The 23816-nt window shown below is 41.6% G+C and overlaps 1 protein-coding gene across 2 annotated transcripts in view; it reads left to right on the top strand.

Annotated features, from left to right (window-relative positions):
* DCLK3 (doublecortin like kinase 3) overlaps window positions 1–8870 on the top strand; it is a 30746-nt gene extending 21876 nt beyond the window's left edge. The window contains exons 3-5 of one of the 2 annotated variants that reach the window (XM_074858272.1): window positions 1396–1528; window positions 2460–2627; window positions 3485–8870. In XM_074858272.1, coding sequence (XP_074714373.1) covers window positions 1396–1528; window positions 2460–2627; window positions 3485–3678 — 495 coding nt within the window. In that variant the 3' untranslated portion in view covers window positions 3679–8870. Of the gene's footprint in view, window positions 1–1395; window positions 1529–2459; window positions 2628–3481 lie in introns of both variants that reach the window. The other variant, XM_074858262.1, reaches the window with a different exon arrangement.
* The last annotated feature ends 14946 nt before the right edge of the window (window positions 8871–23816 follow it).

The following is a 23816-nucleotide window of genomic DNA, read 5'->3' as shown; positions in this document are numbered from 1 at the left end:
GGTACAGGCCCTACTAAAAAGCCTGTCCCCATCTTTCTTATAAGCCCCTTTAAGTATTGAAAGGCTGCAGTTAAGGTCTCCCCAGAGCCTTCTCTTCTCCAGTCTGAACAACCTTAACTCTCTCAGCCTTTTCTCATAGAAGAGGTGTTCCATCCCTCTGATCATTTTTTGTGTTTCTCCTCTGGATCTGCTCCAACAGGCCCATGTCTTTCCTGAACTGAGGATCCCAGAGCTGGACACAGCACTGCAGGTGGGGTCTCATGAGAGCAGAGGGGCAGAATCGCCTCCTTTGACCTTCTGACCACACTTCTTTTTATGCAGCCTGGGATATGGTTGGCTTTCTGGGTTAGAAGTACACATTGTCAGGTCATATCCAATTTTTTGTCCACCAGTATCCCCAGGTCCCTCTCCTCAGGGCTGCTCTCAATCCCTTCATCCCCCAGTCTGTATTGATACTGGGGATTGCCCTGACCCATGTGCACAACCTTGCACTTGGCCTTGTTGAACCTCAGAAGGTTCACATGGGCCCACTTCTAGAGATTATCCAGGTCCCTCTGGATGACATCCCATAGCTCAGGTGTCTCAACTGCACCACTCACCGTCGTGTTGTCTGCAAACTTGCTGAGGGTGCACTTGATCCCACTGTCTATGGCATTGACATATTTTGTTTCTTAAAATAATGTTTCCCGACAAATGCAGACCCATGCTTACAAAATTAGAATGGGAAGAAGTGATTTAATTAGTTGCCAGGTGGATGTAGGAGATGAGAACTGCTGAAAAGACCCATTTAGGAGGACATTCTGCATGGATCCATTTCTCTAACTCTTACTATGTTATGACTGTGACTCATTTATTTTCAGGGCAACAGGTAGAGTAGCAAAGTGATTTGCAAAGGAAGTAAAGCGGTTGGTTGGTTGGTTTGTTTTTGTTATTAGGCCAGTATGATGGAGATGTGCTTTTCAAGTAATGCTGTAAAGTCAGTAGTTTATCTGGGAATATTGCATTTAAGCATAAAGGCACCCACAGCATTCTTTGCTTTCCTAGGGGAAAAGAAGAGTTTACTTTGCCAAGAGGAAATAATATTTCATTGACTCTTGGTTATTTTTTTCTTCCTCCTTTTCATTTCTTGGAAAGTACAGTGTACCAGAGTTTGTACAACAAAGTTTTCTTTTTCTGTTATTGCTTGTCCTCTTAAATATCTGCACTCTCTTAGTATATGCAGGGAAAAAACACTTTCTGAATACTGTTTATCAAAATACTGTTTCCATTTGATGTTGCTTTACTTCAAGGCACTATTATTAGAACTTTTTCCTGTTTATTATTAAATACTTCCTTTATGTTTTGCTCTCTTAAAATGCATCAGGACTAAACATATGTATTTTTCATTGAGTATAGGTTCAGCATAATGCAGATAAATCTACTACACTGAAACTAGCAGATTTTGGCCTTGCAAAGCAGGTTACGAAACCCATATTTACTGTGTGTGGAACACCAACGTATGTTGCCCCTGAAATACTTGCTGAGAAGGGTGAGTGTATATATTTATAATTTGTCGTAAATCATACAATTACCCTGAACTTTCTAATCATGGAAATATTCCAGAATGTTTCAACCTACTGATATGTCTTTGCAGGGTAGGAGGTTGGCTAGCAGTGTAATCTGTGAAAGGAAAGGAAACCTTTAAGCTTTTGACAAACACAAGCATGACATCCATCATGTCTGCATTATTAATGTCTATGGTAATAGAACACTGATTTCCAAGCAGACAAGCCATAAAATATCATAGATGGTAACTGTTAAAGTGGAGAAATGAGCAAAAGTTCATGTGACAACCTGAGGGTAGTCAGCCCCATTTCATGACTGTAACCCAAACAACTTTCCAAGGCCCCTAACAATGCAAAAACATTGTAAACATGTGTGTTAAACTTATATAACAAGCCAAAACAAGTTTTCCATCAGAAGAAATTTTAGAGATTTCATATCCAAAAAGATTCAGACCTGGAAAGGAGTCAGTTCTGTTGATGACTCAAGCAAAGCTATTTCTGGTTTTTGTTCTGTGGAGCTGGGTTGCACATCTCCAGTTATATCTAATTTCAATGGAAACTTGGCACTCTCTTAGTGCTTTTTTGAAGGGAATCTGAGGAGAACTATTTTAGAAATATATGCTGTGTTTTCTCAATTAGTCTCCAATTGACGCTGGCCTTGTGAGACAGTATTTGTGAAACATGTTGAAGAAGAGAGGCACTTTGTGAGAGCTGTAGTTATTAACAGGCAGAGCAGCTCGGCTTCGAAGTGTGGTGTACCAGCCACGTATTCTTCTGCCGACCTCAACTTTTTGAGAAACTGAGCAGAGCTTCTGTGTTTCTTGGAAAATGGAATGAAAAAACCCCAAACAGTTCCTTATCAGTTGTGAGTTTTCTTTCTAAAACAGGATTTTTGGTTTGTCTTTTCTTCCTTAGGCTATGGGCTTGAAGTAGATATGTGGGCAGCCGGTGTGATCCTTTACATTCTGCTCTGCGGTTTTCCCCCTTTTCGCAGTCAGGAACGTGATCAAGAAGAACTGTTTCAGATCATACAGCTGGGTCACTATGAATTCCTTTCCCCATACTGGGATAATATTTCTGCAGGTAAGATTCAGTATGTGTGGCAGATCTGAGAAGTGACAGACTTCTTCCCTGGAGTGGGAGGATCTCCATTTTGTTTGGGACAGTGAACTCAATGAACTTACAGATATTTTTTTTTTTGTCTGATCCTGTGTTTTCTTTAAATGTGAATTTAGTCCTCTGGTAGCATCGATGGCTGTGAATCTGCATATTAGGTCTGATTGATTTAATTGGCTGCTTCCTTTCTGAGGGAAGAGCAAGGTTTTCTTTACCTTGCTTATATGAATTACCTCTGTAGAAAAAGGTACCAAAATAATCTCCAGGGTTATGTTAGATGGTAAAGATGTACGCAAAAATCTCAAAAGCTGAGAATGAAATCCTTGCTCTGCAGAACGCAGATGGGGTCTGCACCGGGTAGTTTTTTCCTTCTCACAGACTAGTACAGTGTCTTTTGTGCACTCTTCAAAATCAGAAATCCTAAAGCCTCTCTCTCCTTATACAGTCTTTTAAAGAACATGCTCAACAACATTCTACGACTTCTATGCTCCTTGAGGCATGAGATACTCAATGCTAATTCCTGTGAATCTGAACACCTAGCCTGATGCCTTCAGCCTGCTTTCAAGATAAAATTCCCTTCGCTTTCTTCTCTCTTTCTGAATGGGAGAATGGTATCAGTAAAAGATATGCTTGGAGATTTAATATCTCCTATCACTAGTTCTAAATCCAGTTGTTAGAATATCTCCTGGGGATTGTCACAAAAGTCATTATGGTAAAACTAATAAGAAAAAAATAAGAAGGACATTTTGTGTAGGTATAACTGTTAGCAGCATCACGTCACTGTTCTTTTTCCCTCTCTCCTTTTCTTTCTTTTATAATAGCAGCAAAAGACCTCATAACCAGGCTGTTGATAGTGGATCCCCAGAAGCGCTACACAGCACGACAAGTACTTCAGCACCCTTGGATCAGAACAGCTGGAAAAACTAACAGCAGAAATTTGCAGAGAGAAGTGACAATAAATATTGAGCGTCATTTCCGGGCCCAGCGCCGAAAGGAAGTGGCTGATGAGGGCACATGAAATCTCTTCGAGCTCGTTTAGTCCTCTTTTTCTTGTTTAACAAAATTTATGTTTTCTTTTCCAAATGAATTGGTCCTTTAGTGTATAGCTGTTGCTGGCTATCGCCATGCCTTTTTTTTTTGATTCTGAGATTCTGAAGGACAGAGATTAAATTCATATCCACTTCCCTCTGATGTTGCTTAGGAGTCTCTCTGTTGACAGCAGTGGGGACTAGATATTTCCTGGAGGGTATCTATTATTTTTCTTTAAATACTGATTTGGGTTTTTACATTACAAAACATATATCTGTTTTAGATGACAAATGTTTGCTTCTGTGGCTGACACTAGTGATGACTCTTGTCTTGTTTTGTATGATATCTTCCAGGAGTTTTTTGTTTATAATGTTTTGTAATTATAATGTTTTCAAAATAGCTGTCTGCATACACATCCTGCACTAATTCTCTAAACTGTTTTTTCACCAATTCCTGCTACCAATGGAGAAGGTGAAAGAATAAAAAAAAGTAGATATATTCTTTAGCTGTAGGATATGTTAAGCAGCAAGATACTATTTATTAAGTTGTGAGGGAAGAAAAATTCTTATAGACTAAATCAGATATTTTATATCTCCCTTGGCAAGATCTTTCATTTGATGTTTTCAGGGAGGGGGTAGTAGATGGTACAATGTTTCTGTTAAACTAGGGTGGTGCTGTGTAGTATGGTAGTTTCATTTGTTTATGAGAAGAAGTGGGAAAATATCATGGCTGATATCTTTTCAAGACTGTAATAATAACTTTCAAAGAGCTTTTCTTCCTACTCTGGGAAGTAGAAGTTAAGCAATTCTAAGGGAACATCAGTTCTTTTCCCAAAGGTGTATTTATGGAATGATAACTCAAGCTTTTTTTCATACTGATTTTTTCTTAGAAGCCATCCACATGCATCTGTGACTCTTCCATGCTGATGGAAAATAGAAAGCTGGGAGGCTGCTTTTGTGACTTCAGTTAACCCTTATCTTCAATTGCTTTTATACACTTTTGCAGTGTAGTTTAACAATTGTTTGGTTTTTTTCCCTGTTGCCTTCCCTGGGGACTCTTTCTCCTTGTTTCCATGAGAATGGGCAATGGGATGAAATTACATTAAAATTCAACTTGGGGAAAAACAACTTGTTTGCTATGAAAGGTCTCCCAGGGGAAGTGTCAGATGCTTCATTGCATGTTTTTTTATAATTTGATTGGATGCAGTTTTAAAGAAATCCTGGGGGAAAAAAAATACAGCCCTGAGAAGGGCCATAACCTAGAACAACTTTTGAATCTCAGAATTTTTGGTTAACTAACCAAATCCAGAAAGCACTTGAGTTGTCTGTTTTATAATGCTTTGTTCATGAGTTCCATGTACTAGCAAATAATATTGATGTTAAAACATCAGTGGTATTAGCATTGAATTCGTAGCTTGTAGAAATGAATGAGGGTATTTTAAATTGCAGAGCTACTGCTCTGCCTGTGTATTTCATAATGAGAAATGTCAGAAGCATTTCAGAATCAGTAGAACATTTTAATCACTATATGAACCAGAATATTATTTTTGGTGAGTGCTAGTATTTTGTGTGAACTTTCTGAATTACCAAAAAGTATGGAGTATTGTCATCATGTTTCTGTTTCAACTTGTGACTGTTTTGCTGCAAGAATGATGTATGAAAGTAGAGACAACTTGGCTTTTAAAGAAGAATTGCACTCTCAATTGAACTGGTTTATTTTTAATACATATTGGAATAAGACTTTCTGTGGAGTTCAAGAATTTGTGAAACAAACCAGTCAAATCTTTACTGTATGCCCAAGTAGTAGCTATATGATATGTCATACCTCTGCTTTAGAGGCCCTGAGTCAGGAAGACTTTCCCTTTTCCCTTTTTAAGTGCTTTCCTGAGTTAAGGCTATGTGTAACCTAATATTCTAAAAGCATTACGTGGTCTTTGAGTACTAGTAATAACTTCTCTGTTAATTTAAGTCTATTTTGGATAGGAAACTGTGGAAAAACAGCTTCTGACTTGCAATATTATATTTTGTAATTATTTTATTTTTAATATAGTCGTTTAGGAATAAAGTTTGAAGTGATAAAAAGAATATTTTATCAGCAATGAATCTGACAGTTTGGAGATTGTGCTACAAGTTGCCTTTTTCACATTTAAGAACCTGTCTACAGCCTTATTCATAGTGCAGAAGATAGAGAATTTGCTTGTAATGAATATAAATGTAATTTTTTTTTTCAAAGATTTTGTTTTTCTCTCAAGTTCTCTGGGTCCCAGACAGACTAAACATGGCCTGTGCTGTGTACTGTCACCGCATTGCATCTGTAAGTACAGACACTGCTGTGGCAGCACTGAGGGACTGGTTTGTTGGTGTTGCTAATAGACATGTGGCATTATGCCCTCCTTCAGGTTGGAGGCTGTGAAAGCTTCCAGGTGCTTCTCAGGGTTTTTGCCTCTTTCTTTCTCTCTCCTATTTAGATATTCCTTCTTTTCTCCCATTGCTTCCAGTGTTCTTGCTCTGCCTCCATGCTGCTCTAAGGGGTCCATGTCTCTAGTCCTTATGGTTTAAGTTGCTTGAAGCAATGAGAACACATACAATTCTGGAGAGCTCAGCCTCAAGCATTGATGCTGATGTTGAAAGTTAGTAAGATTAGAGAGGACTCGGACAAAAAAATGGTGAAAATCCCTTATTGGTCTCAAAGATCTCCCCTCATCTCCTACTGTCTTTTCTCAATCTTTTTTTCCTCCCACTGTATGATATTCCAATGCAAACCTGATCTTTATCCTCTAAGCAGTTTCTAATACATAAACCAAATTTATACTCTAGGGGTGAGGATTTTTGCTGTTCTTACTTCCTTTCCTGAGATTTTTCTAGTGATTACTGTCTCCTTGGGTTCTGGAGTCATCTTCCCCTTATGCTTGCATTTCTTGATTGGTTCCATTGTCTACAGGAGGTCTGAGGAAGCTGAAAGCTGTGGATGATTAAAGTCTCACAGAGAGCAGGTTCTTGCTGATTTGCTAGCAAGAAGAAATATCCCTCCCTGCCCTTCATTAAATCTTTGTGATTTAGACTCTCATATGGCCTTATATTCCACTGAAATTAAAACAAGTTATAGTGTTCCTAGCTCTTTAGATACTAACAATGAAGAAAGTCAGAATATACCACCAAGAAAAACACCCCCCACCCCCCCAAAGCTAAGTGCAAAGTGTGAAATTCATATTGCAGACCTCAATAGGAAAGATCCACTCACATTGGATTTGCTAGGTCTGAGGCAAGAGAAGGGAAGAACTTGTTTGTTTCCTGCAAGTTTTTGCAAATCAGCTGAGTAGGAATCCTTTCATGCCTCTTAAAGGTGTTGGTTGATTCCTATCTTACAACCAGAGATCCTGACCGGGTTCTAGTTATCCCAGGGTTATTTCATTAGTATCTGGTATTGACTATTCCAGATTTTTTCTCTCTTTAGAAATCAGAGACCCTGATTCTCTGTTATCTTTAACCATAAACTTGGCTATTCTCTAGCTGGTTACAGTTTTTAAGCACACTCTCAGATTTTCATGCCCTAACTGTAAGACTTCTCAGATTTTTGAGGCACCAAACATATAGAATTGGGTCATCAATATTTCATTTCCTAGTGACATACATGCCTCATAGTCAGAGCTGGATTTTTTTAATTTTATTTTATTACTGGGTCAGCACTTAAAATCACAGTCAAGACTTTCAACTACAGTAGTGACAGAAGTGGTCACTGTAGGATAGTTAGGGGTCTATGTAAGGATGTGCTTCTCCCAGAGATCAGCTGGAGTCCTACTGAGCATGTTGATCATCCATTTTGAGCATCCTTGAAAGCCAGTGTTATTAGCTTTGTGATTGTTAGGTGTTTCTGAACACTTAAGTCCAAGCTTTTAGTGACTGCCTGTGGCTGACAAACTAAGTAGGAACTCTCCAGTGGTACGCTTTCCACTGTCTAAGATGAAGTGGTCCCTGGATATCCCCCTCCTTTTGTCCACCAAGGTCAACTTCTTCACTTTCATGTATGCTATTACATTTCATTGATCCTAGACCTCACCTCCCTATTTTCTATCACCTATTATCTGCCTACTGTCATCTAACTTCTCTTCTCCCCTCAGATGACTCCCATTACTGAAAGATGATGAAATTTTCACATATTAATATGTATCTCTTTAGGAAATTCTGGCCTTAGAAATGGGAAATAGGAATGGGGCCAGTGCAAGAACTGAGCAAAAATTTTTGAAAGTATTTAGGCATCTGAAAGTATGCAAAAGATACTAGCATTTCACATTGCATAGTGCATATCTGCCTTAAAGTGAGCAATGGGAATTTGGTCCGTGCTCGTATCTTTAGTCACCTAACATTTAAAAATGTGTGACCAAGAGACTTGTGATTGAAGCTTGGCAGTACAGCAGAGACTCTGTTTCCTCTGAGACACAGACACTTTAACTTCTTTTATTCAGGGACCCCTCTTCTTCATCTAAGATTATTTAGCTACTCTGTGGAATAGCTGAACTCAAACCCCATTAAATCTGCCATCTCTGTTCTGACTGGTATTATAGGTCGATTTGCCATCTCTCTGTTACTGCAATTTTTGTCTGTGGGGTGAAAAGAGGGATAGTGGGATGTTGTTTTCTGAGCTTGGGCCTTTTGGGTTATGGTCCTATTGTGAATGTGAAATTTTTGGAGTTGACTGCTTGCTTTTCTGCAAGTACCAGATTTGGGGTGATACTCAGTCTGCTTGAGGATATAGTAAATTTGCTTATAAACTGATCTTCCTAAAAACAAGCAAGTATCAATCTGAAATCTTTCTCCTACCATTTCTTCTGTCACCTAGATTTCTCTTAATTTAAGCAACATATGGAAAATGCTTTTTATGTTGCTGGGCATGCATTTTTCTGTGTTCTCTGAGTCCACCTGTACAATTCTCTACTGTTGACATTCTTGCTCCTAAAAGGAATATGGACACTTTAACTGGGCTGACAGTGTATATTGGCACTGTTTGTTTTACAATATGGTTTATTTGCAACTAGGCTGAAGGTGTAATTTTCTAAATTAAAATACATTCTAGACTTCTTGTTACTCCCCACCCACCTCCCCCTGCAATAAAGGTTAACTCTATAGTGGATGTTATATTTCAATATTCTTTCCAATAAATTGGGAAACAATTGTGTGGCCAAGTATTTTGAGATTTTTTTTTTTCTTCTGACAGTTTCTCTATTTGGAAAATGCTTGTTTTAAAAGGTTTGCAATTTCATTAAGTATTGTGTGCACCTTCATTTACACTTAGAAGGACCCATTCTAATGCTGCAATCCTTTGCTTACAGATGTGTTTTTCTTTGCTGCTATACGTAATCCCATCAAAACCAACACAATTCATTGCAAAACTGGAGCTGAGATTCAAACACCATTTTTGTTCCTGTACTGCATTAATCATGTCTACTATGATGTTAGAGCGATCATGACAAGCAGAGCTAGCTTCATGGAAGCTTAATGCACACAGAAGTGAATTCTCCCATCATTAATTCTTATTCTGTATAATTCAAGTTTGTTTAGAAAAAGACTTGCTTTGTTTGTGGAAACAGGCATTCTAGTTGAAGTTGAGTTGATTGCAAAAGTGGCTTTTTCAAAGGACACATTTTCTTAGTAGCTTGTGTATATTTCAGTTCTGTTATTAAAAATGGTATTTTCCTGCAGGCCTGCAGTATCAGCTGAAGCAGTGGAAATAAAAATGCATCTAATATTGATGGTGTTTTCGAAGGAGCTAGATTCTCTGGGTGTGAGCATATGTGATAAAGAGGCTGCCAGTGAGAATCAGTACAGGCTCTCATTTATTACATATTGGTACTTAGAGACCACAGCCTCCTCACTGCTCTTATTCTAAGTGTAGACTGTTAGGAATGAATGACTTTTATGATAATCGCACATATTTATTGCACTACGTTTTAATGGTATGTATAGGTAGTTAATTAAATCTGATTTAATGATTTGCTGTTAGGAGTGGGATTTAATTGTGTTTCCCATGTCACTAGGAGTTGAAGTCGGAGTCCAGCAATATTTTTTTTTTTTTTTTTTTAAATGGGCCATTAAAGTTGTCACTGCTACATGCTATTTCTTTGGAAAGAAGAGATGACCCCTTATATCATGCAATTTACTGATTCATTCTGTTGCCTTGAGTGATAAACAGATGATGTATTCTTGCAGAATTTTATCTTTTGAAATTAGAGCTGTTTTGATAATCATAGCAATTGGAAAACCAGAAAAAGTCAAGCTAATAACCTTAAATTGTCACTGGAAATGTATTTTGTTTTCTGAATTCAGAAACTGAAACGGAGATGGGACCATCAAAAAATTTAGAGGAATGCAGGATTATTCCTATAGTAAGTGTTTCAGCAATTCAAGCAATGAGAATATTTGACCTTGTGAGAACACTGAGCCATGCAGTACCTTGCTAGGGATAAGCAGGTGCTACAACAGTCAACTTCAGAAAGTGTTTGCGATTGTGTTATTGGATAAAGGATGCAGGACTGAATAAGGGGTGTTCCTTCTAATCACTGGAAAAATGTGGTGCATCATAAACAAAAGGTGATTCCTGCATCATTGTTGCTGTGTTAGTTGGTAAAGCTTTCAAGGTTTCAGTGACAACCACGGTGTTGTAAGAAGGCATTTCTCATGAAGAATTTCAGTGTAAAACATTTTAGATAATGTTTAATGTCAAGGATTTCAGCAGTGAAGGCTGTTTTTCTAAAAAACGGAAGTGTATGGTCAGTAACTACCGTGGTAAGTTGTCAAGCAAACCTTATTGCTGGATTTTCAAAAAGAGTGCAATTTTGTGATCCTAAGCATCTGCAACTACCCAGCTTGCAATGTTGACAGTTTTAATGACATTGTAATGCTTCAGCATATGAACTTATTATTCAACAGGCTCAGAAGAAACCTGTGTGCCTATTGTTGGATGGAACTAAATGGTTCAAATACATTTTATTCATTTCACCATGGATGATAACATACTGGCCAAAATAACAGTCACAGAATGATTGATGAGTTGAAAGGTGTGTTGCTGACCAGTATTTCGAATGGAAGTGTAATGTTGTGTCCTTAAAAATGCGAGCATGTTGGGTGTTTGGCTAAAGGCCAGCACATGTCCTGGTAAGGTATTATTTCTATGTGCTTTAAACAGAGAGAGACACAATGTAAAGTAGCCCCTCACCATTTGAAAGAAAAAAGATTATGGAAAAAAAAAAAAAAGCGGGGAAAAACAAGAGGAGAAAAAGCTGAAGAAAAATCTATTTTTTTTCAAAACGCTTTATTTTCTTAATCAATGCTTTGGACAAGTCTAGCAAAGCTTTATGAGTGAAATAAAAAATGTCTTTTCCCTTGCTGGTGACCAACATTCCTGTGATGGTTCCCCAGTTATTTCTGTGTGGCTGGGGATAACTGATTCCAAACAGACACTATAACAACCCCTAGCTGGACAGTAATTCCCTAACAATGGGGCAGGAAGAGAATCCCTTAAAAGAAATAAAAGCAGAACTTCTCCACCATGTAAATAACTCTAAACAATTATTCAGCCACACAATTTTATGGAAGCTTACTTTTAAATGCTTTCATAACTCAGGCAATTAATGTTCAAGGGACAAATAGTCAGAGCTGGGTGTTAGAATGTGACAATAATAAACCCTGCCTGACAGATGAAGCCTCACATAAATTAATGGCAAATGACTGGTAAGGTTGTAAAATTAGAATATTTCAAAACCTGTGTTTAGGTACACAGTTCACCTGGGGAACAGTTGCAGGAAATATGAGGAAAACTTGATCAAAGATATGCAGATAAGACTCTTAACAACCAGGAAAATAAACTGGTTCTCTAATTGCCAAAGCAGACCACTGAATGTGATGGTCACTGAAAATGATCCTGTATTTCTTTTATGATGAAATATTTATTTTAAGTTCTGAGGGTGGTATCTTAAAAACCACCAAGAAGGGTTTTATATTGTCCCTTTCTGTGAAATAATGGTAAGATTTAGTAGGGTTGACTTAGCGCTGAAGGATCTGGTGTAGTTGGGAACTGTTAATGTTGGGTTGATGGTTGGACTGGATGACCTTCAAGGTCTTTTCCAACCTAGACAATTCTGTGATTCTGTGATTTATGCTTTTGCAGTAATTAGCTTTGAAAATTCCATCCTCCATTTAAAATATTTTCTTCCGGTTATTAATCCAGTTTTTAAGGAAAATTGAAACAGATTTTTATGACATTAAACTTGGCTCCTATGTACTTGCCATCAGCAGAGATTCCTTCATGATCAGTTTCCAAAATGTATATTTTGAAATTAAAAGAAATGCTGATGTTTCTGTGTGTTTCAATGGTTTTGAGCTGGTATACACTGATGGAGACTCTTGCCCCTTATTTGCACAAACCTATTGCTTGAGGCTTTTCCACTTAGCAGCTTCCGTGCACGTGTTTTAACAATATAAATGTTATATTCTGTGCTGGCTCTTCTGTAGCGTTAGTTCTTGGAGCTATCTGCTAGCGTTACTACTTTTCCATGTAGCAGAAAAAGAAATATGTTATTCAAAATGTACTATCAAATATAATGTTATCAGATCATTATTTTAATGAATCAGTGATGGGACTGCTATGAATTTTACCAACAACTAAACAACCTTTATCCAAAGTATCCTCCTGGTAAGCTCTTGGACAGATCCTGTATGAGGGATTCTGGGAAGAGAATAGACAAAGAATTCAGCAGCTTCTGGCAAGGAACCCAGATTTACCGTCATTCGATTTGTTTTCAGTGTCAAATGGACTGATAGAGGAAGGGTAAGGATAGGACAGCTTTGGTTTTTAAGTGGAAGCCTCCTTATTGGCAGGCTACAATGGTTTGGATTCTGGGGAGATTTTTTTTTATGCCAGTCCAAACTATATTTTGTGACTCCCAAACTAGAAGCTTTTCAGTTCACATGTGCATACACATTTGTGATCTTGAGTAGGACAGTTTTGTGTGGGCTGAAAAAGCATTCATGATTTTCATTGGTATATTAGCTATTATACTTATTTTACTGCTTCTCAGGTGTGGTCTTTTTTGGTGAAAAATACAACTTGCAAAACAGTATCTATATTCAGGGTTTCAAAGTGGCGCTTACTTTATATATGGTTCTTTGGAAAGAGATCCTTTGCATTGCTGAGGTGTGTGGATGTTTTTTGTTAACATGAAGTTTTCCTACATCTGTATTACCTAGTAATAATAACAGTGATGCTTCTGGGGATCCTCAAAGGCCTTAATGAACTTTAACTCTTGTTTGTTTATTAGGCATTAGTGTCTTGATGCCTCAGTGAATGGCTTTGCAATAAGCCTTCTATAAGAGCACAGTAACCTGAATTCCTTCCCGGGAGGAATGCTGGAACACAGGGTGCAGGACAGCTGGGATCCAGGATGCACACCTGCCCTGACAGCTGAACTGATCCCGGGCAGGTTCTGGTGTGGAGATCTGGAGCTCAGGGGCTGCTGCCATCCTGCTGTGGAACAAGAGAGGCTTCATGAGCGCGGAACAGCAGCGACGTTTAGTTAGAGCAAAGCCTTGCCTGACTTCAGTCTGTCCTCCCACTCCTGCAGCTGTGGTCCCCAGCGACCTTGGGTCAGGGTCACTTTCTGTCCTTGAAATCCTTCCACTTCAACTTTGCCATGTCCAACTTTGAAGCCTCTGCTACTAGGAACGGTGAGAATAGCATTTAGTGCTTGTACAGCGCTTCATGTGTTCAAAGCTCTTCTCAAACATTAACTAATTAAGCCTCAGCAAGTCCTTGTGAGGTAGGTATTTATTCCAACTGAGTGTTTGCATTCACAATTAAGAATATGCTAGACATAATTCTGCTGTCAATCAGCCTAATTGACTTAAACATCTAATTGGGTGGGTTCCCCCAAGTAAGTTCAGTTTAAAAAAGGTTAGCCTGAGGAGGGGAATTATGCAGTGGAGAAAAACAGAGTGCAAGAGGAAATCCTCTGTCAAGGAACATCAAGGGCAGCTGTTGGTGGTGGTTTTAAAAGCAGCCAGGGAGACAGAAGCTATTCTGTCATCGCTGCAAAGTATCTTCAAAGAGGATTAAATGAACCTGGAGTTAAAAAGTCAGGTTTTGCAGCTGGGTTTGTTTCAACAAGAGAAATGCAAAGAGAAAATCCCTAGTAATAGCAAGGAGCTGTAGTAGCAGCAAGGAGAGCAGCAAGGGACTGAGGGAGGCTGCTCTGTGCAGACTCTCTCATCTGGACTTTTGTTTTGCTAGAGAATGACAGCTTCACTTCACATCTTGCAGGAGGCCAGCACGTAACCTGCATGAGGCTGACATGCGCCAGCATAAACATTTCTTACTGCGGTGTTGAATGGTAGTTTGTATCTAAAGTGCCAGTAGGTGGTACTCAAAAGATGTAATGTTTTCTGTCTGGGACACATGAGTTTAAGGGCAGCTGGAGATTGAACAATAAGCGGCAATTTTTAATTATAACCACATATAATAATGCATATTATAAGCATTATGCGTATGATGGATACAACGAACAGATAAAATTACTTGCTTTTCCTAGCCAGCCAGGTATAGTGGTGAGCTTGGATCAGAAGACTTTACTGAACACATCCACCAGACTTTGTGCAACAAGTGCGGGACTCGTGTACTCAGCTCCCTCCTTTGCACTTCCCGCAGCCTGGGCTTTACACCGCACGCTCGCACAAGGCAGAGCTGTGAGCTGTGAGCCCCTGTGCCACAGGTCCAGGCTGTCTGCCATGGAGATGTGGAGAAGGGGAAAAAGGTCACAAACGGGAGACCTGAGCTGACAAGTTTGGCCAAGGCAAAACCCCAGGCTCAAAGGGGTAGCTAAGAGCTGCTTATCTGCTGTGGTTTCCCCTAGACATTTTTTGTGACTCTCAGGGGACTAGAAGGCGTTTCAGAAGGTCACCACTTCATTTACTTCCAAGGTAAGATGCCTGTGGCATTCCTGATGGGCACTGGCTAGTCTGTTCTTTAGAAGCTTGAAGAAAAAGATCCCAAGCTTGAAGATGATGATCCCGTATGCTTTTCAGGCAATCTGTAATAGTATTTTGCTCTTCTTACTGTCAGAAAGTGTTTCCTAATTCCTCTCTTGCCAAGTGAGTCTCTCTTGCCAAACCTTAGCTCATTGCTTCTGCTCACAGCCAGAATGGGTTTGGAGAACAGGTTACTCCCTTCTTCTGCACCTGAAGGTTGTTCCCTCCACAGCCAGCTCTCTAGAGATGTGACGGGGCTGGCTCATGCTTTCAACTAGAAAATACTTGGGAGATGGGTAAAATTTTTGACATACGCGTTCAGGTCTGTTCTCCAGTAGGCTTACTGTCATTTTCTCAGTTATTAACAATGGCTTGAGCTGATCCCCCTACAGTGGGATCAATATCTAAGCTCAAGTGCATGTTTCATCTTACTTCACTGTCTACACCTCATTTCAGTGCTGTGTGTAAGATACAAGCACTTTCCAGGTTGGGTCCTGCACATCCCCCTTTGCACCAGACTCATTCCTTTATGTGCGGCTGCAGCACATACAAACCTCTATAACGTGGGACATTGCTGCTGGAGAAATACTTCTGAGAACTGAGATTTAGTGGCACTTTATATGAGATTTTAAGTACTTAGATCAGTACTATGAGCTTTAAGAAAAAGGAGGTCTACAAAGACTATTTAGAATACCTTCTGTGGGACAGCATCCAGAGACCCTCCAGGGTGGACTCTTCTAATGCTAGGGGAGGTACAAGCTGGGTGTAAACAGCAGCTTACAAACAAAACCAATCCAATGCCTGCCTTTAAAATTTCTCTACTGAAAATAATCCTTGTGGAAATTCACAGTGAATGTAAGCGGCAAGTAAAATTTTTGCAGTTGCTGCAGAGAAACCGTCTTCTCACCTGCATCCTTTGTGAGAATCTGCAAACTTGGCTTTGAAAAATAGATGGCTCTGTAGATTCAAGCTGACAAGTGTTACAGCATGAAATGAAAAAGTTTGTTTAGGAAAGGATACAGCTTAGGAAACTGTATTAACCTGTTGAAAATGTTGCTTTACATATTGTGACATCGAGAATATTTATGTCAAAGTAAAATCCAATAATATTACTGTGGTTTAAAAGCAAACGCTTTTGTGATCACCCATTTCTTATGAACAAAGGAATGGTGGCTTAAAACAAAAATCTGAATAAATTCTCAAAGAGCTTTAAGCGTGAGACATAATTTTGAGTTCTTCCTTATTTTTTTTTGTATTCTGATGAAATATCCATGATGATGTTCATCAAATGGCTGCTAACACCTGGAAAAAGCACATACTCAGGTAATATTACCTGTTTTGAATTAGTGTGGGCTTATCTTTTCAGTGTCTCCCTATAAAATTGGGCCTTGCTATTTTAAGAATCTAAAGCTTGACACTACATTTTGTTTCACAACGTGCACATGCATGTGCGTGTTGACTCTAATGATTGCATGTGTTCGTACTTATTTTCTCCAGTGATGCTGACTTGTCCCAGAAATGATACCGCTCACAGTACAAAACACTTGAGAGAATATTTCTATTAACTAAAATGATAAAGGTTTACAGCGCTGCGGTGTCTTGAAGTGTCTCTTGAAGTGAAGAGCCTTTTAGGTAATTCTATCTTTACTAAAGCACTTCTGGTATTTTAGCAAAAAAACGCCTCTCATGATGTGGCTGTATTTAGGCAAAGTGACATCCAGAAAATAAACATGAGAAGTACATGCTGAATATATTTATCACACATTGGTAGTATTTGTCACAGCTAGGGCTGCATGACCTGCCAGCTGGTCTGTTTACAGATGATAGAAACCTTCCTTTCTCAACTCACCAGGAAAATGAAAGTGGAAAGGACAGGAAAGGAAAGAGAAATGAGAGGAGAAAAGAGAGGTGAAGAACTGCATAAGCTGACTGAGTGCTTTTGCCATGGTTGCCACGACCTAGTGCGCTAAAGGTGCGTCAGGCGACCCAAGCTTGCACGTCAGCCAGTGCCCTGCTGCCAGGCTGAGCTTGCGGGTGTTTGGTGTAGGCTGCTCGCTCCCAAATTAGACCTGCCTGACCCTTTCCTCCTTCAAGCTCATACTGTTTTGAGGTCTTTTTATTTATTAGTATTTCAGGTAACTGGTGAGTTCACTTGCCTGCTTGATAAGGTCTCCTGTGCCAGGCAGAGCATGGCTTTCTTGCACCTGTTTCAATTTTCCCTTGGATCCATTCAGCTCTTATAAAAACCTCCTCAGAGCAGTATACTAAAAGTACTGGAGCTTTCTTATCTTTTGCACATGGGTCTTGAGGCATAGCCACTGGAAATTATTTGGTAGGTGGACACTCTCCTTTTTCATCTTAATAGAAGTGTGAATTTTCTTTTTCTTCCCGACAATTTCAATTGACAGACAAAAACACTTGTATAAATTATTTCCCACAGGGCTGTCTCCCTTGCCAGCACTGAATTATTTAATGTATTTCTGCTTCGGGCAGCTGGAGGATACACACAGAAACCCCATCATGCTCAGGAAGGTCTTCTCTGGTGAGCGTGCCCCAGGGAACCCAATGAGTGCCCAACTCCGGGCACAGCTTGGGAGCCATATGTGAAAAACTACTGATGAGCACATGTTAAATGCTCAGTTTTAGGTCCCAAGATCTTCAAAGCTTCCAAGAAACATGCAGTAAGCCTGTGAAACACCCTGTGTAGAGGTGAACTGACTGATAGTAAAGGGTGGGTAGAAAAGGGGAAATGAGTGCCCAGGCCAGTGGTACTGGACCTGCCTCAGCTCGCTGATGGCCTGGGGAGCTGTGCAATGGAGCAGGGGCACGCTGCTGTGCGATGCAGCACCTCTGGGATGGTGGTACTTGTCCCCCACGAGCAGCAGAGCTGCTTTCCTGGGAGGTGAGGTGCCGGAGGAGGAAGAGGCAAGTGCCTGCCATGAGTGGGATCAGAGCTTGCTCTCTCAAAGCTTCTGCAGCTCTCCACATTCAGCTGGTCCCAGCAAGACTCATCCTTGTGACTCTTCCCTCTTCCACAAGATGTCCATAATACAGGACTTTGTTCATTACTCATGTACTGGCTGGGTTTCATAGAATAAACACACAGGGATTTTGCCCATCTTATCCATACAATTCTTTGCACAACCGTAGGCTTCCGATTTTCCTTCCCCTTCAAATGTTTTAGTTTTATTACAGTTTCTGAGAGAGAGAGAGAGATGTGGCCGAGGAGGCCACCGGGTGGTGCTCTTGGCACAGAAACGGGGAGACTCGGGCACTGCAGGGTGCTCCTCTCGGCAGGGGAATTGGATCCACATAGAGGTTTTGGTTTGGCTGCTGCAATAATTTGCAAATGAACTTTGACACGAACAGCTGTTTCTCTCCAGGGTGCAGAAAAGTCCCCCGACTTTGAAATAAGTCCAGAAAAAGCATTTTAAATATAGCCATCTTCTCACAGTGTCTCCAGAGAGGAACAAAAAGACTGTTTTTAAAATGGGAATCTTCTTGACAATCCCTCGGCAGGGAGTGTGATCCAGAGGACAGATCTGATGATGTCCCTGCTTCTGCACGAGAGATGACTGGGTGAACTGGTGTAGCTTTTGGGACATGCGTCATAGCTGCTGTGGGCAGCAGGTGAGGAAATCTGGTATTTTTATTCTGAATCTCCCCAGGGAAACATGCTGAGGAGGCACCTTCCCTCTTCCTGCTTCCCTGGGAAGCCTCCCTCATGTTGCTGGCCCGGAGGGACTGCCCCGGTGGAGCTCACACAGTGCCTGTCCCCATAGGAAGGTCCCAGGAGGGATGTCCCAGCCATCCCAGCAGCGTGTGTCAGCACCCAGTTAGACCCCTTGGCTGTCCCTGTGGGAACATGGCTGACACCTTGAAGGTGGTTGCAAAGGCAGTCTTCTCTCCTTCTCCCACTGATAACCCTTGAGCTTTCCCCAGAGGGAAAGCTTACACTCTGTTTTTTCCTGGCGTTGTTTCACTGGTGCAAATGGTACCTGTAGCAAATGCCCTTCAGCAGCAAAGAACACCTTGTGGTTTGGGTTTTTTTTTTTTACAATTGGAAGGCTTGACCGTTTTGGCCACTGTTTTGCCCTCACATCGCGTTCAGCTTGTCTGTTTTGGAGGTAAACACTAAGATTTGTGCCTGTTTCAGAGATGAGCAGAGAAGTTGTCAGTGACATGCCATCTGACACCATCAGATACCAAGGAGGATCCAGACAAAGGCGAACAGGGGATGGTCTTATAAGTCTTGTCCCTGAGGGATAAATAGTTTGAGGGTGGATGGAGATGCTGGAGATAAAATGTGTTCTTTTGTTCTGTATCTTACTAAGTTCTGTGGGCTGTTTTCTTTCCTCTGAGTCAGAGCTGAGGAGCTTTGTCCCTGTGCTGTGCTAAGGCTGACCTGGGCTGCTGGAGCTTAGACACTGTGGTCCTGGACCAGCCATTTCCAAGCAGCTGAAACTGCTGGGATAGGCAGGAGGCAGCTGAAAGGGGTGGAGTTTACCACCAGGCAGGGTCTCAGAGGGGGACTTAGGATCTCAACAACCTCCCTTTCCCCAGCTGTTTTTCCTGATGTTTTTCTTCTTCTAGAAGCAAATACTTGATTTTATTGCACTCTGCTCCTTGAAGTTCCTGCACTCAGCTTCCCTCCCCCCCCCCCCCCCCCCATCTCCAGCCTTGTCACGAGAAGATGAGGCACCTGGCAGAGAAAAGGCCTTTGAGGTGCTGGTGAGTAATTCTGTCCCCACTGCAGGAATCGGCAGCCCTGTACGTGGTCACTAGCTTTCATTTCCAAATTACAGCCTGGAAGCAGCTGCCCTGATATAGAAAACATTGACCACTGGTGCTATTGTTGTAGCAGATTATGTTAAAAATGAACAGACACCAGAAGAAAACACTGGAGTGCCTGTGTGCAGTCAACTTTTAATGGTTCATCACTGCTCTTAACTGACAAACAGCCAGTGTCTGACAGCCAATTTATTCTTCCTTTATTTTCAGACTGTACTTGGGGAGCCTCAGCTATTTCTGTTTCCCCTGCAATGGCCAGTAAAACAATTGCAGCCACCTCTGGTTCCTGATTCTTTGGGCCATGCCAGGTATTCTGCTGGGTGGTTTTTTGCCCATGTTTTGAGACTTGATCTCTCAAGTCATGGATATAAGCCATCCCACTGCTGCTGCCATCAGCAAGGCAGCACTGAGGTACTGACTGCAGGTCCGTGTCCCACACTGACTGTGAGGGGTATGTGCTTGACTCTGGGGTTTGAGCCTGTGGAAGAAAGGGCCATCACTGAGCTCGGTGGAGTGCGTTTGTTTTGTAAGGCTTGTTGAATTACCCTTGTGCTGTATAAAAAGCTTTCTGATGAGGAAGGCTGTGATGACAATGAAGCTGTTCTTAGAGCTGAGTTAGGCTACACAAGCTCTTTGAGCACTGATAGGCAGGTACCTCACCTGATGCTATCACAGTATTCTGTTTACTAACGATGTGTGTGTAGAGATCCCTCACTGAAGCCAGATTTACGCATATACTTGCACTCTGTGTCAACCACTTTTACTGCTAGTGTGTAATACATGCAGCTCTGCAACCAACCAAATGCAGACAAATCTCCGTAAGATGCAGAAAGACTTCTCATTTTAGAGAAAATGAGTTTCCATCCGTCATCTTTGGTTTTTTTGGTGTCTATTACTTGTCACAACAGATTTGTTTTCCTCCACTGGCTCTGACTTTCTTATATTCTTACATCCTTCCTTTTTTAAGAGCCAGAAAATAGAAGAGATAAACTTTCAGGTGCTTGTAAAGCACTTTGTAAAGGTATATGGGTCTGATTTCAAGTCTGTTGAAATAAATGGAAATTTTTATGATGCATGAAAATTCATTCTCCCTCTTGGGTTAGACTGACCCACCTCTAGGACTGTCCTACCGAATGGGCAGGACAGGGAGGAGCAAGTTCTCTGAGGGTGAGGGGCCCTCTGTTATTTGAGCACAGAACATTGGTCACAGTCCAAACCGTTCTGGGTTTCCCAAAGATGCAGAGGGCCTGCGGGTCAGCTGCGGGACCTGGGAGTATTCTTCCCACCACGATGCTGGTGGCTGAGATGAAATCGATGGGGAAGAGGAAATGGGTATATTCACTAAAGAGCCCATTAGTATGGAAAGAGGGAAAAGACGAAGGAAGGTACCAAGAAGGTGGTGTGATATGTGTGCTTGCAGTACATCATTCTTTCACAAGAGGTCTCTCTGTCATCTTCCAAAGCTCGAGCGAGCTGAATTTACTAATAAATAGCCCAGCTATGAGGGAGGCCCTCAGCAGATTTTTTTTTTTTTAATGTTTTGAATACTTAAAATGGTACCAGAGTGAGACGGAATATGGTTTTCATACACAATCTCTTTTAGCAACGTATATTAGAATTTTTAGACTTTAAAATCAAATTAAATTAAAGTGATCATGCTCAGAAAGGAAATAGGTTGTGGGATCTAGTAGACCCTCTCCTTCTTCTAATAGATCAAGACTTTCCAGTTCTTGAGACTGAATGTACTGTTCAGTTGCAACTGAAAAATTAATTTTAAATATTTATCTTACTCCTAGAAACTTGAACTACAAAAATGACACTGTTGCTGGCTCTATGGCAGCTGAAACTAGTTTGGGTTGTAAACAGTTCTGCATATACTTCTTGCTCTTTCTGTGCATCTCTGCCTTGTACTTTGCTACTAGTTGTAGCATGTGCCCAAAAGCAGGACCCAAGAACCTGAACCATCAGCATTTCTGGTGGAGACTCTGCACAGGGCTATTGTGGGAATGATGAAGTCAGAGGCGGGGATTTGTGACCTGAGGTGGACCATGAGCCGTAAGGCTTCATGAACTCCTCACAGGTAGTCCTTGTTCTTGTAAAAATGCTCATCACAAAAATAAGATGTAAACAAGGGGAGACAACATTCTGTGAATGTAACACTGGGGAGGGCTCACACCCCAGGCCCTTGGGGTGACCCTGCTTCCCCCACTGGAGGTGGGCATTGAGCTGGCAGGGGGGTTTGCTCAGGGCTAGCACTGCTTTCTCTTCCCTAGTGTGAGTCCTACAGCATCTTGTCTGTCTCCTTGTCATTGCTGGCTGTTTCTTGGTAAAAGGCACAAGATTTATGTCTTGGGGTTTCTAAACAGGGTGTTGGTTGAGAAACCCTGTGGTGGGCATTAAAATATGTCTCTGGAGATGTGAACCTACATGAGCACAGGTGAGGGGAACATCAGTGTAGTACTGGCGTAAGTAAAAGGACATTCGGGTACTGAAGAGAATCATAACTGCATTGATTTGATGGCCTGGAAACTAAAGGGGCTGATTCAAGTCATTAGTAAGTAGTTTGCTTTAAAAGAAATTTCCTGTCTAGAACATACTTTTAATAAGAACTGATGTTCTGCTGATGCTCTTGAAAGAGTTACAGGAGCTGTTCGCATGCAGAGCTTAAGGAAAAAAGCTACATACGAAATGGAATTTACTTTGCACACCTTGAGGCGAAAGTGGCCAGAACGCTATGAAACCATGAAGAAAATATCTGTTTGTGCTACAGGCAGTTGCTACTTGGTCTTGGATGTTCAGGCCAAGAGAATGATGAGGCTGAATTTCCTAGACCCACTGTGCAGATTTTATTTAAAAGTAGGTCACTGCAGCACCTGAAAGTTCATTAGTAGCTGCCAGCTGTTGGACATGTCCCTGTGACAGGGCTGAGGTTTCAGGGACAAGGCACAGGGTTTTGATTTTGTATAAAAAACCAGGAATTTGTTGAGCATCTATGTGCATACAACATCTGTGAGCAGTAGGTGGTCTGCTCCTTTTGTTGGCCACTGAAAGGTGGATTTGATAGAATCACAGAATCACAAAATAGTCTAGGTTGGGAAAGACCTTGAAGATCATCCAGTCCAACCATTAACCTCAACTACACCAGATCTCTCAGCGTTGTCGACCCTATTCTTAAACACCTCCAGGGATGGGGACTCCACCCCTGCCCTGGGCAGCCCATTCCAATGCCCAACAACCCCTTCTGGAAAGAAATGCTTCCTAATAACCAGTCTAAACCTTCCCTGGTGCAGCTTGAGGCCATTCCCTCTTGTCCTATCGCTTGTTCCTTGGTTCAAGAGACTCATCCCCAGCTCTCTGCACCCTCCTTTCAGGTAGTTGTAGAGGGCAATGAGGTCTCCCCTCAGCCTCTTCTTCTCCAGACTAAACACCCCCAGTTCCCTCAGCCACTCCTCGTACGACATGTGCTCCAGACCCTGCACCAGCTTCGTTGCCCTTCTCTGGACACACTCGAGTCATTCAGTGAGGGGCCCAAAACTGAACACAGGAATCGAGGTGCGGCCTCACCAGTGCCGAGTACAGGGGTAAGATCCCTTCCCTGTCCCTGCTGGCCACGCTATTGCTGATACAAGCCAGGATGCCATTGGCCTTCTTGGCCACCTGGGCACACTGCTGGCTCCTGTTCAGCTGGCTGTCAATCAACACCCCCAGGTCCCTCTCTGACTGGCAGCTCTCCAGCCACTCCTCCCCAAGCCTGTAGCGCTGCTGGGGGTTGTTGTGGCCCAAGTGCAGCACCCGGCATTTGCCTTATTGAAACTCCTCCAGTTGGCCTTAGCCCATCGCTCCAGCCTGTCCAGATCTCTCTGCAGAGCCTCCCTACCCTCGAGCAGATCAACACTCCCACCCAACTTGGTGTCATCTGCAAACTTACTGAGGGTGCACTCAATCCCCTCGTCTAGATCATCAATAAAGATGTTAAACAGGAGTGGCCCCAAAACCGAGCCCTGGGGGACACCACTCATGACCGGCCACCAACTGGATTTAACCCCATTCATCACAACTCTTTGTGCCCGGCCATCCAGCCAGTTTTTTACGCAGCGAAGCGTGTGCCCATCCAAGCCACGAGCAGCCAGTTTTATAGACCACGTGCAGCACTGAGTTGCTTAAAAGGAGTACATTTTGGAGGGAAGCCTTTTGGAGAGGCACTTTTTTTTATACAAGTGCCTCCAAGACTGAGGAGCTTTGGGGCTTATACAGTTTTCCTTAGCCTAATCTTGGGAATAAACAAATTTTGCTGGAGAACATGGAGAAGTTTCATAAGATAAAC

The sequence above is a fragment of the Strix uralensis genome, chromosome 1, assembly GCF_047716275.1.
Source record: "Strix uralensis isolate ZFMK-TIS-50842 chromosome 1, bStrUra1, whole genome shotgun sequence".
NCBI lineage: Eukaryota > Metazoa > Chordata > Aves > Strigiformes > Strigidae > Strix > Strix uralensis.
Note: the sequence above shows the minus strand (reverse complement) of the source record. Positions and strands in the feature narration are given on the sequence as shown.